At 52.7% G+C, this 16,359-nt stretch overlaps 9 protein-coding genes across 9 annotated transcripts; 1 reads left to right on the plus strand and 8 right to left on the minus strand.

The window, feature by feature from the left end:
* Positions 1-447: 447 nt before the first annotated feature.
* Positions 448-3,247, minus strand: cdc48 (AAA family ATPase CDC48; the record flags this gene model as incomplete). Its single annotated transcript, XM_057076769.1, has 6 exons — positions 448-1,031; positions 1,099-2,590; positions 2,661-2,910; positions 2,981-3,036; positions 3,111-3,138; positions 3,198-3,247. 6 exons carry the CDS (start codon positions 3,245-3,247, stop codon positions 448-450), a joined length of 2,460 nt encoding a protein of 819 aa, XP_056936274.1.
* A 1,426-nt stretch (positions 3,248-4,673) lies between these two features.
* N7462_005045 (uncharacterized protein) lies at positions 4,674-5,080 on the minus strand (the record flags this gene model as incomplete). Its single annotated transcript, XM_057076770.1, has 2 exons — positions 4,674-4,784; positions 4,925-5,080. The coding sequence occupies 2 exons, from the start codon at positions 5,078-5,080 to the stop codon at positions 4,674-4,676; spliced, it is 267 nt and encodes an 88-aa protein (XP_056936275.1).
* Positions 5,081-5,462: 382 nt separating this feature from the next.
* Positions 5,463-6,506, minus strand: N7462_005046 (uncharacterized protein; the record flags this gene model as incomplete). The annotated part of the gene is made up of 2 exons (XM_057076771.1): positions 5,463-6,237; positions 6,343-6,506. 2 exons carry the CDS (start codon positions 6,504-6,506, stop codon positions 5,463-5,465), a joined length of 939 nt encoding a protein of 312 aa, XP_056936276.1.
* A 941-nt stretch (positions 6,507-7,447) lies between these two features.
* N7462_005047 (uncharacterized protein) lies at positions 7,448-8,281 on the minus strand (the record flags this gene model as incomplete). Its single annotated transcript, XM_057076772.1, has 1 exon — positions 7,448-8,281. The coding sequence occupies one exon, from the start codon at positions 8,279-8,281 to the stop codon at positions 7,448-7,450; it is 834 nt and encodes a 277-aa protein (XP_056936277.1).
* Positions 8,282-8,950: 669 nt separating this feature from the next.
* N7462_005048 (uncharacterized protein) lies at positions 8,951-9,742 on the minus strand (the record flags this gene model as incomplete). Its single annotated transcript, XM_057076773.1, has 1 exon — positions 8,951-9,742. One exon carries the CDS (start codon positions 9,740-9,742, stop codon positions 8,951-8,953), a length of 792 nt encoding a protein of 263 aa, XP_056936278.1.
* Positions 9,743-11,239: 1,497 nt separating this feature from the next.
* Positions 11,240-11,785, minus strand: N7462_005049 (uncharacterized protein; the record flags this gene model as incomplete). Its single annotated transcript, XM_057076774.1, has 1 exon — positions 11,240-11,785. The coding sequence occupies one exon, from the start codon at positions 11,783-11,785 to the stop codon at positions 11,240-11,242; it is 546 nt and encodes a 181-aa protein (XP_056936279.1).
* Positions 11,786-11,859: 74 nt separating this feature from the next.
* Positions 11,860-12,897, plus strand: N7462_005050 (Mpv17/PMP22 family protein; the record flags this gene model as incomplete). The annotated part of the gene is made up of 4 exons (XM_057076775.1): positions 11,860-11,979; positions 12,169-12,444; positions 12,520-12,786; positions 12,847-12,897. 4 exons carry the CDS (start codon positions 11,860-11,862, stop codon positions 12,895-12,897), a joined length of 714 nt encoding a protein of 237 aa, XP_056936280.1.
* A 693-nt stretch (positions 12,898-13,590) lies between these two features.
* On the minus strand, positions 13,591-14,951 carry N7462_005051 (defective in cullin neddylation 1 family protein; the record flags this gene model as incomplete). Its single annotated transcript, XM_057076776.1, has 5 exons — positions 13,591-14,017; positions 14,092-14,266; positions 14,318-14,394; positions 14,712-14,755; positions 14,868-14,951. 5 exons carry the CDS (start codon positions 14,949-14,951, stop codon positions 13,591-13,593), a joined length of 807 nt encoding a protein of 268 aa, XP_056936281.1.
* A 577-nt stretch (positions 14,952-15,528) lies between these two features.
* On the minus strand, positions 15,529-16,325 carry N7462_005052 (ribosome biosynthesis protein NIP7; the record flags this gene model as incomplete). Its single annotated transcript, XM_057076777.1, has 5 exons — positions 15,529-15,552; positions 15,606-15,812; positions 15,884-15,997; positions 16,055-16,244; positions 16,297-16,325. The coding sequence occupies 5 exons, from the start codon at positions 16,323-16,325 to the stop codon at positions 15,529-15,531; spliced, it is 564 nt and encodes a 187-aa protein (XP_056936282.1).
* Between the last annotated feature and the right edge of the window lie 34 nt (positions 16,326-16,359).

Raw genomic sequence — 16,359 nt, forward strand, 5'->3', positions numbered from 1 at the left:
GACGTAGGTCATATCCAGAATCTCTTCAATCGCTCGTGCTGCAATTACTATATCTTGGCTAGCCGAGATCACATCCCGAAGCGGACAAAACAGTTACGCCCGGAAGCCCTGCCGAAAGTCCACCGGCACGTGCTAGGGAGGTGCTCTAGAAACTTACTAGGGAAGAGGGAAAATAAGTTTAAAATATAAGAGATTGCTCCACTTGTATGGCTATTATGGCACACGGTGAGAAGGTAAAGGACCGGCATGATCAAATCAACAGAAAGGGACCGGCGTTCCGTTTCTTAAAGCAAGCCCTTCAACTATCACAAAAAAAAAACGATCTACCCATGATGGATCTTCAAGCGTAAGAAAAACACTCTGCCAAAGCTGTTCGAGTGGCCCAGTGTTAAAAACAAAGTGAAAAAGCACAAATCATCAACCCGGAGTGGAAATTAAAGAACCCATTTAATCATAGAGGCTGTCATCATTGCCGGCTTCGCCGAACGTGTCGTTCGGGATCTCGCCGGACGAGGGGAAGCGGAAGAAACTGCTGCCTCCAGAGTTCTTCAGGCTCTGCGCGAAGGCCTCGTAGCGGCGGATCTCGACATCGCTAACCGAGCGGCGGGCAGACTTCATGGCCTCCTCGAAGTGGGCACGAGTGAGCTCGGGAACGGGGTCTTCCTCCTCGACGTCATCGTCGCCCATGGTAACATCCTCACCGGCAGCCTCACGGGCCTTGGTGCGCTCGATGTCGGCAGAAATGGCCTCCTTGATGGCGAGCTTAACAGCACGCTGGGTCACGAAGCCAAGATCGGCACCGGAGAAGCCGTGAGTCTTGCTGGCAATGAAGGACAGGTCGACATCCGAGGCGACAGGAGTCTTACGGAGCTGAGCCTTGAGGATACCCTCACGAGACTCCTGATCGGGCAGAGGAACGTAAACCAGAGTGTCGAGACGACCGGGACGGACCAGGGCGGCATCCAGCTGCTCAGGCCGGTTGGTAGCACCAATGACGAAAACATTCTTCTTGGAGGTCATACCGTCCATCTCTGTAAATATGATTAGCAAATCAACCATCAAGCATTATTAAGGGGGTGGAATGAGTTTGAAACTCACCAGTCAGGAGCTGGTTGACAACACGGTCGGAGGCGCCGCCGGCATCACCAACGGAACCACCGCGGGACTTGGCGATGGAGTCCAACTCATCAAGGAAGACAACGCAGGGAGCAGCCGCACGAGCCTTGTCGAAGATATCGCGGATGTTGCTCTCCGACTCACCGAACCACATGCTCAGAAGCTCAGGACCCTTGACAGAGATGAAGTTGGCAGCACACTCGTTGGCGACAGCCTTGGCCAACATGGTCTTACCAGTACCAGGAGGACCGTAGAAGAGCACACCCCGAGAAGGCGAGAGACCAAACTTCTGGAACTTTTCGGGGTGATCCACGGGGTATTGGACGCTCTCGATAAGCTCGCGCTTGACCTCCTCCAAGCCACCAATGTCGTCCCATCGGACGTTGGGAACCTCGACAACGGCGACCTCGCGAAGAGCAGAGGGATTGGAAACGCCCAGGGCGTAGCGGAAGTTCTCCATGGTAACACCAAGGGAGTCAAGGACCTCAGCATCGATGGTGTCCTCATCGAGATCAATCAGATCCATCTTCTCACGAATCTGCTGCATGGCAGCCTCGGAACACAAAGAGGCCAGATCAGAGCCGACGTAACCGTGAGTTTCGGCGGCGATGGTCTCCAGGTCGACATCCTCACCCAGCTTCATGTTCTTGGTGTGGATCTGCATAATTTCCAGACGGCCAGTGGGGTCAGGAATTCCAATGTCAACCTCACGATCGAAACGGCCGAAACGACGGAGAGCAGGGTCAATGGAGTTGGGGCGGTTGGTGGCGGCCATAACCACAACGTTGGAGCGGGCCTTCATGCCGTCCATGAGAGTGAGCAGCTGGGAGACAACACGGCGCTCAACCTCACCGTTGGTCTTCTCACGCTTGGGGGCGATTGAATCAATTTCATCAATGAAAATGATGGCGGGAGAGTTCTTCTCGGCCTCCTCGAAGGCCTTGCGGAGGTTGGACTCGGATTCACCGGCCATCTTGGACATAATCTCGGGACCGTTGATGAGGAAGAAGAAAGCACCAGTCTCGTTGGCAACGGCACGAGCCATCAAGGTCTTACCGGTACCCGGAGGACCGTACATCAGGATACCACGAGGAGGCTTGATACCAATGGACTTGAACAATTGGGGGTGACGGAGAGGTAACTCGACCAGTTCACGAATCTGAGCCATCTGTTTCCGGCATCCACCGATATCGTCATAGCCCACCTCGTTCAAATTACCCTCCTCATCCTCTCGTTGGATCGGCTCGCCCTCACAGTGGATAATTGTGTCTTGTGCGACAATGCCATACTCTGGCGGGTCGACCTCTACTACCTTGAACTCTACTTGTCTCATGCCACCTCGTACTGTGAACAGGTCACCCTGGCGTACTGGGCGGTAGGCCTCGCGGAAGTAGGGGGCAAGGTAGACATCGAAGAGCGAACCGGTCAGACCCTCGATGGTATCGGCAATGGGCAGGACGGCAATGCGCTTAGCCTAAATGATTCGAAGGGCATGATTAGTACATGAAATCCTGAGTCAAAAAACGAAGGCTCGGCAAACATACATATTTAATATCGGGGCAAGGGTGAACAGTGATAATATCACCGTGCTTGACACGGAGGTTATGGCGCACAACACGATTAATACGAGCAGATCCATCATCGAGGTCATCGTCGGCGAGAACAATCAGCACGGTGTCCTTGCGCTTCTTGCCCTTAACCAGAACAGTATCACCGCGGAAGAGTTGAAGGGTTTCCATGGTGTTGTTGGAAAGAGCGATAACCGAGTTATCATCGTTAACGGCATCGGTCACGCTGTTACGGATGAGCTGTCAGTTTCCTGTTCCGTAGCATCTCACTTCATCGAAACGGAGGGGTTCCTTACATCAATGAGTTGGGCTTCTTCTTCTTCTTGAGGATGGCAGTAGAAGTGTCGAGCTCCTGTAGATAGACTGTCAGCTTCTTTGTCTTCAAATGCCCGGAGTGGGTCAAGGGTGGTTGAGGTTCGGCCTGACCTCCTTCTTCTCGGCGCCAGAGGCATCCCTGCGGAGAGTTTTGTCAGTAAAAGCCGGCTCATTCAGATAGTCGCGCGAGGGACATACTGGAGGTGAACCCTCTTCTTCTCGTGGGTGTGATCCGGCTCCGCAGACATCGTGAAGGATCTGAGGTGTGTGACGTTGATGGGAACCGAGCTTGGAGAGCGGCAAAGGTCAGAGTGTCCACTACCAAGCAGATCAGCTCGATCTAGTGAACCAAGAAAATAGAGAAAATAGAGCGAAGATGGAGATGGTGAAAGGGAGAAACGGCCAGAGAGAAGACCTGACAGCAATGGAGGAGGGAGATGAGAGGTGTTGAGCTTCCCAGGTACCCGTTGTTCAAGTGACGATACAAGCACGGATGACTTAAGCTCGTAAGATTATGTCAGCCAGTCGTCCGCCACCAGCGAATCTGATGGAAGTTGGTCGATCCGGGGCGGCCTTGATGCCTGGATGCCTGACATGATCGTCAATCATCTCCACGAACGAGCTAGAGAACTAGTTCGATAAACAAGTCTTGGGGTAGGCCAAGCAGGAGGCTTCAACAGAAGCTTGTTCGACAAGGAGTGTGGATGCTCACGGGAGATTTATATTAGTCTTGCCTCGCATTCCCTCAGTCCTGATATAGAATGTATTAAGTGCCAACCATGATATCGTTGCTGGCCAGGGACTTGAGATGTTTCCTATTTCTTGGAAGCAATGTGGTCGTAGCATTTCTCATCCAATCGATACCCCTCAAATGATTGTCCTTCAGACAAGGTTGCCCCTTACTGCACTCTCTCGGCCAGCCTGATGCCTATAAGACCTGTCAACGTTGGAATCGGTAAGTGTTCATCTTGTATGTCGTTATTCTCTGCGTAACAAGATAAAGGTAGTATTTTCAGATATCTGAAAGGTTATCTCCTTGAGGTCATGGTTTGAATGTCGATTTATAAGGGAGAACAGGTCGCATGGTACGTATATATATTCTGCTTTTTTCGTCCCTGTACACTTTACGTACGTGGGCTACTTGTTCAGCCAACAGACTGAACTTGGAATGAAAATATATCAAAATAGCCCGCTGGTAATCTAAGTGAACCCCTTAGCAAATATGCAAGGATATTGGCCGATAATGACGTGAATGGAAGGCCGTCAGTGCTTAATTGCCTGCTTAGCATCCTTATGGACCTGTCCACATGCCGAAGAAAGATAAAGAGAGAAAAAGAAAACCATCCATGATAGAGCAGTAGAATCAAGAAAACCAGCGAGCGATTGATGATGAGATCAGTCTATCAATTGAACCCCGGGCTTTGAAGTTCCTGTGTGCTGTGGTAAAAGTCATTGGTCTCGAATTGGGACTCTTCCGCCCCACAACAATCCTCATGTCCCGAAGCCAACCAACTCTGTTTTATCTAGATGCGTGAAAAGAGTCGTAATGACCATATCTGTTATAAATCTTCGGGACAAACAAATGGCTGTACAGAGTATATCCTCCAGACCCCCCATTCTGCCCACTCAACCTCTTCGTGCATTCCCCAGTCCCGTCAACAACCCCACCGGGCCCTATCGGGTAAAGATACCCTTTTCAACCGCCAACCTCTCCACATCCGCCAACCAGTCCTCGCGCCGCCCCAGCGGCGTCTCAGGGTAGAGCCTCTTGTCGTCCGGGGTGACCTGGATCCATGGTGGAGGCACAGCGAGACAGCACTCGTGTTCGAATTAGGCCAAGTCCTCGCGAGCAATGATCGCGATCTGCCTCCTCGAACCCGGCGATTTGCTCCGGCTGCAGCTCGGGGACTCCACTACTTCGGGACAGGCAGGAGATCTCGGCGAGAATGGTCCAGTGATGTGTTGGAGGTGGTCTTTGGTGGGGGATTGGGGAGAGACAGGTCGGTCTCGATGTAGATGGCTTTGTAGTTGCGCTCGTTGTGGTGGAAAAACTCGACGATGTAGATCAGGTAGGAGGGCATGGTTGTGTCTTGACAGGAGATGACCGGGTTCAATGGTGTCAATAGAATGACAGATTTGAAGATGTTTGCTATGGGCGAGGTGGAGCTAAGGTTGAGACTTGCTAAGCGCCGGCTGGGGGCAATTTGATTCTATGGTCTTCTTGTCTCGCTGTAAACGCCAATCTACCAAAGACGCGAGAATTATTGATATTCAAACGGCGATAGAGGACATTTCGCCTTTGCCTATATTACTATTTGGATCAAGAGTATTTAGAACTTTCATTGTATGGGAATAAAAAACAAAATGGTATATTCAGACACATGGATATGAAATGGAAGATTCAAAGATAAACAGAGACGAGGAAGAAATGGAACGAAAGTAGAAGGAGGGGAAGAGGAGCAGCTATGCCTTGGCCGTGGCTGCCCAGTGGTCATGTAGACTCCACGCCCCTGCCATGAAACTGATTAGCCCGGTCAGGCTTTCCGGGATGCCGATTCCTTTCTCCAGGCACCAGTGGATGCACAGAGGAGCCCAGATAGTGTTGTTGAGCAGACTCTTGCGCCACGATCGGACCTCCATGCGCAACTCCTGGATCTCCTCCGTCTTGGTCTCCTTGGTTTCAATATTGTTGGCGGCCGCTTTTTGCGCCGCGATGCGTCTTTTCCGTAGCACGTGCTGGCGCCATAGCACGAAGAATTCAAAGAAAATATGTCCAAACCATCCGCGGGTGCTCCAGATGTACCATTTATCGATACCGCCGTATCTGTCGACGAACCGTTTTGATACGACACCCTTGGAAGCGAGGTACGCCACGTTTTCCAGTAGCTGGTAGATGACATTGGAGAAGACCTGTAAGAGAGTAAGGGCGTGAATGACGGGGTCGGCAGGTGGCGATTTGAGCGTAGCTGAGCCCCAGACCCATAAAGGGAGCAGTCCGAACAGGCGCAGGTTGTAACGAGTCTCCGAGGCGAGATTCGATAGTGCTTCCCACTTCGAGCCTGATGACGGGGTGGGTTTGCTGCTTTGTAAAGAGGCACGGCCTCTCAGCCGTGCGAGGAGACCTAGTCGGGTTTGAAATGCAATCCACGGTGCCGAGGCGCACAGATGATGCATCATTGAAGCGACATAGTTTACCGTCGCAAGCACTCGTTCTTGTCCATCGGCCGTAGATAGGAGCCTGGAAATTCGGTCAGGAAGGCGTTTACCAAGCGACAACCACGTCCGGGCAACATAGCAAGGTCGGGAATTGGCCAGAAAAAGCATATGGGGCAGCGATGCTCACATATCTAACCGGCGAATAGTCACATCTGTCGCCGTCAAGGCCGCCATCACCTGTCGCGGTGTAGTCGATTTCCCCGCGGCAGCTTCGCTCGTCCCCACATGCTGAACGTTATCCTTTGCTGCGTTGGAGGGGTCAGGAGGGTGGTCGGGGTCCGCCATGGTCATGTCGGTGCAGGGAGAGAGAGGGTCAGGAGGACCAACGTCTCAAATTTTAAACGAGAAGAAGATGAATACAAAAAAAAACACGCGGCGGGACCTTATCAGAACGGAAATCCCGCGCTCCTTTGACTTGACCGCGGAACCGAGGCTCGTCGGAACTGGGCTTTGGCTGGGGCGGACAAGGTTAGGCTTGCCCGACTCGGCGGCCGCCTTTCACGCGGGTTCCGGGGGACTCCACTCGATGGATACTGCCCCATCATGGTGAACGTGCTCGTTGATCGTCTCATATCTTTGCTTGCATTCTTGCCGTATTAATAATGATGTCTGTGCTGCATAGCTGGTCTTTCCGGACGTAGATTTGTTCGCGTGCAGCGCATGCAGCGGCGCCGATACGCATCCTGGTAGACAGGATCGACTTCCCCCCTGACTCGCACGACTGCTCGTAATCTCCCCCTTTTTTTCCGATGACTGAGAGCCTAATACTCCGAGTAGGTGTATGTGAGGGCAAATAATCCAAGTTCCCCTCACAATCTATCATCGGGATGCATCAAATCATCCTCGGTTCCACCTCTGCTTGATGATCACTTAGTGATCACTCAGGTTGGAGATTACCTGTTTCTGCAGCATGGATATGGTTTCGGGACCCTCGGAATCTTGGATCATCGCTCGAAGCTTACTGGGAGGCCCAGTGGATGCAGACGCGGGCTCTTTGTCGAGATGCTGCTGCGTCAGCATCGTCGGAGAGCGTGAGGCGTCGCGTGTCAACCAAAGGAAGTCATTATCCACTTGATCTGGCTCTCCTCTGAGAGTTAGCAAGCTCATATTCGCTACAACCCTATCCTGCAGCTCTTCTGCGGGTGGTGTGTTGTAAAAAAATTCACATCTTCTCGAGATCGACAGCAAGCAGTCGCTTCCTCCGTTGCTGCTAGAAAGAAAACATCTTCTCATTACTGGAAGCGATGCTCAGTCATGGTCCGCAGCTTTGAGGCATCGGAAATGGGACGGCGCAGGTATTCCGGGATTCGGGGCGGTTCGGTGTATGGCTCGTTCGCAATGGCATCAATGCTTCCCCAGGCACATTCCTCTAGGCCAGGCTCGCAGTTACCGCAAGCCTGCAGGCGACATGTTGCGCTCCTTTGCTTCTTTACCAAAGGTACGCTGATGGTGGTGCCGCCTTGGCTGCTGCGCCTAAGAGCCTCTCTGCTGAGCCAATTTGCCAAACTTCCCGAATTATCAATCGATTCTCTTTCCGAATGTTGCGCAACAGATCTTCGTGCCCTTTTTGCAAAGGTCAAAACCTTCATTTTCTGGTCCAGCAGCTTCTGGACTTGCTCATTGGTGTACTCGCCAGCTGCGATTCCTTTCTGGACCCATGGTGCCAGGATGCTGAGATCTTCCTGTATAGGTTCAGCAGCAGGATCGAACGGCGAAAAGTCCGCTGTATCTGCAGTACAGACGTAAAGAAATCGAACTGTTCTATGACAGACCCTGCACCAGAACCTGGTGAGCAAGCCGAAGCATCGCAACACGGTCTCGTGGCTGCAGAAATAGCCTGGTCGAGGGCTATAGCGGGCTTCTCGACATGCGAGTGGGCTTTCTTCAGAGCCAACAGGCACACAGTGTTGATGGGCCGACAAAGTCATTTCGCCTGACTGGCAAGAGTGCTGAGGAAGATCTGAACAAACTTTAGTCGCTTCAAAGAGCTGTGGACTGTTAAAAATTTCAAATTTCTGATCGAGCCGATCAGAATCCTGGTCGTTCATGGCCTGTGAGTTGCCCATGCTGCTCTATAGTGGCTGGTCCTTGATACTCGTTTGAAGACCAGAGATCGTTGACTGGATTCAATAGTTGGACCACATGGTCCAAGTTCAATGTGAAATCGTCGTTGCTTGAAGAAACTTGCTTTATCAGAGAAGGTCCTGGAAGAGAGAGAAGATCATGAGAAGGAGGGGTTTCGTTCTGATGTTGGAGTGGACGAGAAGGGTGACTTCTTAGTTCAGCACGCAGCTGATTTCGGCAAGTCCTGCAGCCAGATATTCAGAATCCGGGAGGCTTCTACCATCCCCAATACTTTTCTTTTTTTCACATGATTCCACCCGTCGCCAGCCAAACTATGACTACATTGTGACAATGATCAATTGTAGTATCTCATCAAACATCGGAAAGGCTTGCTGGCAAGCAGACGTTTTGCAAACACCAGGGCCATGATGATTTCCCTGACTAGGCAGGGGGTGTTCTGGACCACTGTCCCTGATCTTCAAAAAATACCCCACTGGATATCCTGGTGGCTCCTGATTGACTGTTGGATTTCATACCGAGAATACATCGCGCTCCTTGCCGTCGTCAAAGTTCTCATCATTGTTGCTAACTGGGGTGGTCGAGTTCATATCCGACTCTCACCATTCCTCGCCATGAACTTCGTCCTCATCATCTTGGGGGTCGACAACGTCCTAAACCCCATCTTCGCCCACAGCTGGATCATGCTGCTCACAACTCAGGTCCGCATCTATGAATTGAGGGTCATCGCTCTCATCATGATCGCTGGAATAGACTGGGAGCTGGGTTCCCCGACCTAACACCCGTATGGTTATGTCCTGAGACCCAGACTGCCCTGCTGGGGAGTAGGATGGGAGATCACTGCTGTCGAAGCTAAGAAGATCTAGGCCCGGGAGTCTGCCTTCTATGCTCGTTATCTGAGCAATCCATGCCGCCATTTGCTGCACCTCGTTCTGCTCTTCGCCTGGGGGCATGAGTCCAGGGAGTATAGGCATATTGATCTCCGTTGCCACAAGACAGGCATACCGATGAGGATCAGCGTCAGCCATCGCCACTAACTCATCTGGCCGAAGGTCGCGGCTGGGATGGCTGGCTCGGCCGGGAGGGATGATTCCTGCAGCCACCGCATCCTCATGCTCGTTGACCTCCCGCATATGCTCGAGGAGGCTGATAATGTCGGCTCGCGAATGGCCCATTCCCGGAAATGTGGAACGGTCGTCGCCATTCTGCTCTTCGGTGGCAGGGAGATTTGTGGGTGCAGTCATGAAGCTCTCGTCGTCCCCAGAGCCGTCGGTGGAGGCTTGCATGTCATGCAGGGGGTCCTCAGCCCCCGCCGCTGTAGGTCCATTGGCAGCTTCGGATGGGAAAAGGTCATCAACGACCTCACCAGCGAGGAAAGGCTGTGTTGGTCGAGCCCGAACTCGGGCCGACTCCTGTACCTCACTATATGGAGGAGGAGAAGACATGTTGGTATGCACACCGGCGAAGTGCCGCTGCATGAAAACGCAACAAGAGACTTGAAAAGGGAGCCTTCAATAGGCTCGACGAAGCGATTGGGGTGGGTGATAGTGTGGAGGGGGCACGGTGGGTGGGTGCGAGAACGAGGATGAGAACAATGATGAGATCGCTCATGTTTTCTTGTGCAGAAGTGTGCACGCACCTTGACGACTCAGCAGCAATATGGCGCACCAAGCCTCTCCACCCTGTCAAGAAGAGCTTCCAGGGCCAAGTACATTGGTGCCTCTGGCTTCAAGCTAGCCGCCATGTCTACAGTGGTTCCCGATGTCCCCGTGGCTTTTAAGCATCCCCGCCAGTATATGGGCTATCCATTCCACATAGACCGCTGACTAGCTTCACAAAGCCGCTGCCTTGTCTTTTAACTTATGTTTCAGGCGATTGAATTAATATGCAAAATGATGTATGGTCACAAAGGTCAAACGCCGGGTTTGATAGACCATTACCTGGACTGGGTTCTTGGCAGTAGGATTTGCCTTTCTATAAGCTATATTGTGACTGAAGTACATAGTAAGATGGGGCCAGGTGAGTCAAAATGATTCTGGGGGTCAGGTAGATGTCTCCTTCGTTAATGTAGGCAGTTTGCCGGTGCTTGCGCAAGACTGATCTCGGCGGCGGAATTCCTGGCATAACGCACCCCGGCGGTTTTGGTGGGCGGAAAATGATCGGATGGAAACAGAGAAGCTGCTGGATGCAGGAATACATGCTACAATCGGTGTTGTGTAGCTGAAAGTGAAGAAAGGAGCCGGGCATGAACTAGTGGAGCGCGGTAGATATGCAGAAAGTTGATATAGTTGTAGTGGGTCAACTTGGGCAAAAAGTCTCTTAATAGAAGGTCTCTCTCAGAGAAAGTGAGCACTAGGGATCAATATAGAGAGCAAACTCAGATTATCTAGAGGTTGGAATCGCTAATGAATGAGATAAATACCATCCAAAAATGATGGTGATTGAGATATGAGGAAATTCACTTTCTATTCACTCTGAAATCCGTTTGCACTGCTCTGGCTTGTCATCCGCACTCTCGAGAAAAGCGGATACGGGGGAGTGCGGGTGTCCGGCCGTCAAAACGGATACGACGGGGGAATAGGAGCGAATCAACCATGAAAAGGTGCGTGTGTGTGTGGAGGGGGAGGGGGGGGGGGTGGGTGTCATTTTGCGGAATGGCCATAGCAGAACCAATGATGGAGTCTATTCCTACTGGTTTTTGCCCGACGTGGATGGAGAACAGCCGAGTATGAAAGGATGAAAGAGTATGAGGAGTATAAGGAGCATAAGGGAAAGATAGGGGAGATCTTACAGGCCATTTCTGCCAGAGCAGGGGTTCCCCAGGAAATAAAAAACCATAAAACCATAAAACCATAAAACCATAAAACCATAAAACCGCAAAACCACAAAACCACAATATTCCACTTCTTGCTCGTCTGCCATGGGCATGCTACAAGTCGTGTTCATGATCGGGCAGGAGGTGGCCATCGTGTCGGGGGGTTCCGATGGCCTCCGCCAATGGAGCCATGGATCTCGCCGGGGACAGCCCCATCGTGCATCTGCCGACCAGAGCGACCGGGCCCTGCCCAGATCCCCCATATATAGGCGTTTTTGGCCCTCTTGATGGGCTGTGTGCCCTTGTTTCGACCTCGTCCATCCTGTGGTGCTGTCACTTGGTCCTTTGCTCCTTCGAGGCTGGTCTTGGGTGTCTCTGTTATCTCTCTCATCTCATCGGCATCGTCTGCATCAGCTGTGTCCGGTACGTTGTCAGATTGGCAGATTAGCAGATTGGCCGGGAGACGCGCCTCGGTTGTCCTCCAGCCGGTGGCTCGGCCGGTCCCCCCCAAACCCGCCGTCTGCCCCAAACACCCAAAACACCCCCAAACATCCCCCTCGGGCCTCCAACCTCCATAAACAAAACAACCTCCCGCTCCACCTTCTTCCTCCTCCTCCCACCTTCCTCGTTGGGTATTGTTGCTTGACTTCTTCACGCCTTCTGGACGGGTCATTAACTCTCGCTTTCTGTGACAGGCGCATCCGCTTCTCGACTCCCAGCCCCTCGGCCCCGATTCTCTAAGTCATCATGTCTGTCAAGTTCCAGGAGGAGACCATTCGCGCGGTCACCGGCGGCAAGTCGGAGGATCTCGCGCACCGCGTCGGTGAGCGATTGACCGGTGGAAAGACCCAGACGGGTTATCTGGCGGTATGTACAAGTCGGGCGACACAATGACCAGCATATATCCCCAGTCCCCAGTATTCCCCAGCCGCCCGCTCCTCCCCCTCTCAAGCTGGTCGCCATGTCGCCGTGTCACCGACACCCCGACAGCAGAATCAAACCAAGCTGTCTACGCCTAGAACGTGTCGCTAATTCCCGAGGAATGGATCGTCATAGGCCTACCTCCGCCAGCTCCAGCAGAACCCGCTGCGCACCAAGATGCTTACCTCTGGTGTCCTCTCCGGTCTGCAAGAGCTCCTCGCCTCGTGGCTCGCCCATGATGTCGGCAAGCACGGCCACTACTTCAGCTCGCGCATCCCGAAGATGTCGCTGTACGGCATGTTCGTGGCCGCGCCGCTGGGTCACGTCCTGATTGGCATTCTCCAGAAGATCTTCGCCGGTCGCACCAGCCTGAAGGCCAAGATCCTCCAGATCCTCTTCAGCAACTTGATCGTACGTCTCTCCTTCCTCTCTTGCCCCTTCCGATCCCGACCGGAGACTCATTTCGCGCGTTTTCGTCCCTTTTAGATCTCCCCCATCCAGAACAGCGTTTACCTGTGCTCAATGGCTATCATCGCCGGCGCGCGCACCTTCCACCAGGTTCGCGCTACCGTCAAGGCCGGCTTCATGCCCGTCATGAAGGTCAGCTGGGTCACCTCCCCGCTCGCCCTGGCTTTCGCACAGAAGTTCTTGCCTGAGCACACCTGGGTGCCTTTCTTCAACATCGTCGGTTTCTTCATCGGCACCTACGTCAACACCCACACCAAGAAGAAGCGCCTCGAAGCCCTGCGCAAGGTAGGACCTTCCCCCTCCTCATCCCGTCCTAAAGAGGACCCCGGCTGACATATCCTATAGCGCTACGACCAGCGCCGTGACCCCGCATACGAGAAGCGCGACTACCCTTAAATAGACCCCGTTGCGCCTGTAGATGAGCTCCCGGTGGTGGACAAGCTACCCGCGCCGGCCGCCCCCATTGCTCCCGCGATCCGCCTTGTTGATCTCATCTGCAAATCCCCCCCCCCCCCTCCCCGATTCCCCTTTCTTTTGTATCTCACGTCTTGATCCTTGGTGTTTTGAAGAACATCCTATGTACACATGCCCTCTCACATCCTGCATCGTTGGATACGCCAGATATCTTTCTCCCCTGATGTTTATTTTTTCAATCTTACGACGAATGCCCTTCCCCCAATATACAAACCCCTTCCACCGGTCCCCCAGATCGTGGAGATCAGATACATAGGCTAGATCTCTGGGAATCCGCCCGCAACTCTACTAGGCATTGGCTACACTGGAAGTTATGTCCATTTCCCTCTCGGTGTAGATAGAAACCGAAGAAATGCAGCTTTGTTCCTGTACCACTATTTGGACCCGCCGTGCACCCGCAGAATTGCTCGATGCATGGCGTCTTGACCTAGTGATTGACCGAACTCCCCTCCCTCGGCAGTCAAGGAGCGAATGCTCCCATGCAGTACTGTAGATGTAGATATCGCCCCAGAGCGAGCCTCTCAACGCCCACTTCCTCCTTCCCACCACCTTCCTGGCGCCATCGGCCATAGAGATGCCCGCATAACTCACCCAGCGCTTCCAAAAGCTCCCTCTTCACTCGACCTCCATTTCATTCCCCCTCTTCGCCTGCACAAACGCCACGAAATCGTCCAGCGCCCCAGGCCACGCCCCATCCGCACTCCACCACCCGAACTGTTCATCCTCACGCGTCTTGCGCATGAATACTTCCGTCTGCTCCCACAGGTCCTTGTTGACGGGCTTCTTGCCCCGACCCTCGAGGAACTCGAGCCACCAGTCCAGCCAGGGCGTCGAGTCCGTGTTCCACGACGCTCCGCCCCGGTCCGCTGTAAAGAACAGCTGCCACTGGTCCGATGCAATCTCGAACTGCAGGTTGCGCTGGCCTTGCATCCGCAACAGCGGGAACGAGTACCGGTATACCCGCCGGAAGAGCTCGGGGTCTGACGGGATCCGGGTGCGCAAGGTTTTGATGTAGCTGCGCATTTTGTCAATGGTGTCGCACCTGGGACCGGGGGTTAGTTCGCGCTGGGGATGATGCGAGGGGAAGACTTGAAAAAGGGAAGAAGGGTGACGGACTGTGCGTGCCGCCAGCCGGCTATGAACTCGTCGCGTCGGAACTCGCCCATTGTGGGTGTTTTGCATAGCTCGAGTACACCGAGGCACGCTACTTCATCTAGCTTAACGCCGATATCTGTCAGGAACTGCATGGCCCCGTCGAGGCCGATGGTATCCGGGTCGGCGGGCGTGTCATCTGCGTCTCTAGGTTAGTCCTGTGCGGGAGAATTGGAAGAAAGGCACTCACCGCAGTATTTGTCGAAAATAGAGCTGAGTGATTTCCGCAACGGGCTGCGACCGCTGCTTGTAAAGTCTGTGAAGTATCTGTCGCGGGCGGAGTTATATCAGCAAGATTCTTTGGTGGAGGTTTGCCTCAGACCATGTATGCTAAGTAGATGTAACGAAGATGCTCGACCGACGCTTGGCGATGAACAGAGCAGTGGATTTGGGTTGTCATCCCCTTGTATACCACAGAGGTTATGTTATGTTCTTGCCGCTAAATGCCAACCTGGATAACCCTGATTGCAAAGCGGAGCGCCACCTGGAAACAAGGCATTCCAGAACAAAGACGCCAGGATAGCCACGTGCATGCTTAAATAGCCCGAGGAATGCAGGAGAAGATCGAATAATATGAGACTCACGCATTCGCCGCCCGTTCAACGTCCCAAAGTGCATTTTTGAGGAACTATATCGGATGATCAGTCTGGAGCTTTGCGCGCGACGGGACTGACAATCAGACTCTGGAACGGTAGTGGCATAGAACACATTCGCCGAGCGCAGAATCATGGAGCTCATACCTTCACAGCTACACTATCCTTGGCTTCAGTTAGAGCCACAAATTGAGAGATGGCTGTTTTCTGCGTCCCTGTGTAAGGTGGCATGGTGGGGTTGTGATATTGCTGCCCCGCTACTCAAGCTAGGTCGAAATGAGCAGGAGAAGTGGCAAATGGGATCTTAAATGGGGTAAATAAAGGGAAAGAATTAAAGACAGGAGATGTCATCCAGGATGGAGAGGTTTTCTCTGGAACAAGCCCAGCTTAACGATCTGATGATGGGCACTGTCTGCGGGCACCGCTGGGACGGAGATGACTAAGCACTTTATGCCTGAGGCCTGAAAATGTGTAAATCGGAGCAGCCGAGGGCCAATTCGAAGGACTTGTTCAAATACGCCGCCGAATTAACCACGATGAATCAGATGAGAATCGGCATAAACTCGGGAACTTGCACATACTGTCGACATACCATGCTGCAATATGGAAGCCCCAACTTTGATCTCTACGAAGATAAGGTAAAATAAACCAAGGTTGCGTAAGGACCCTGATCAAACAGGACATGAAATTCATATCAAAGCAGTCAAAGGACTTTTGTATAATGTAACATAGATACACTCCATAAACTCCAATCCCAGATCGAGTATGCGAACGTGCAGTATCCCTTCCAGCCGCCCAGAATTCCCGCTCAGGTCGTGAACATCGAGTCTTCCTGTTACATCTTAGTAAATGCTGTGATATATAAGGGACGTTATGGTCACCCACCTCACGCAGGTATTCACCGCAATCGCCCTGGCGCGCCAAAAATATCGCAGTCGGTTCCAACTTCTTGAGCTCGGCTGTTGACCGCAGCGTGACGCCGAAGCCGAGGGGTGTGTCATCCATGCTGAATACAATAACGCCCGAATTTGCGGGAGTCTCTTCCGAGATACGGCCGACATGGGCCTTGACAACGTTTCCTCCGTATAAGAACTATAAGACAAGTAAATAAAATGCCACCACCGGGACATACGGAGGGAGATGTGGGGAAGAGGGAAACCAACAGGCATCTCGCCATTCTGCTTGATGTAGAGCTTGGATCTGGCGTGAGGAGCAATGACGGCTAAAGCCGTAATATGCAGTCTGAACTTTCCGGTCTTGGTAAATTTGCCCATAAGCTGCATATAACATTAGCTAGTCTGTTTCTTGTGCGTCGTGTGCGGACGACTACTCACAGTGCCAATGGACAGCAAATTTGCGCGCGGGATAGCAGAGGCGAGGTTTGCCTGGGTCAGGCTGCAATAAAACACTCGATCTCTTTGTAGGCGAAAGACCATTTGGTCAGATTGACCTTCTCCAGAAGGTCCGGCGATCAGAGTCTTGAGCTCGCTGCCGCAATAGTTTGCGAGCTTCGTGAAGAGCGTCCTATCCACAATGAGTTTCCAAGTAACAACGGTATTGAGGATGTCTGACGAACCGAGTCTCTTCTTCAGTGAGTTGACGCATTGTGAAAATATTAGGCGATCGTAACCGGGAGGGA

The sequence above is a fragment of the Penicillium macrosclerotiorum genome (assembly GCF_028827735.1).
Source record: "Penicillium macrosclerotiorum strain IBT 26536 chromosome Unknown utg000003l_segment0_segment0, whole genome shotgun sequence".
NCBI classification, from domain to species: Eukaryota; Fungi; Ascomycota; class Eurotiomycetes; order Eurotiales; family Aspergillaceae; genus Penicillium; species Penicillium macrosclerotiorum.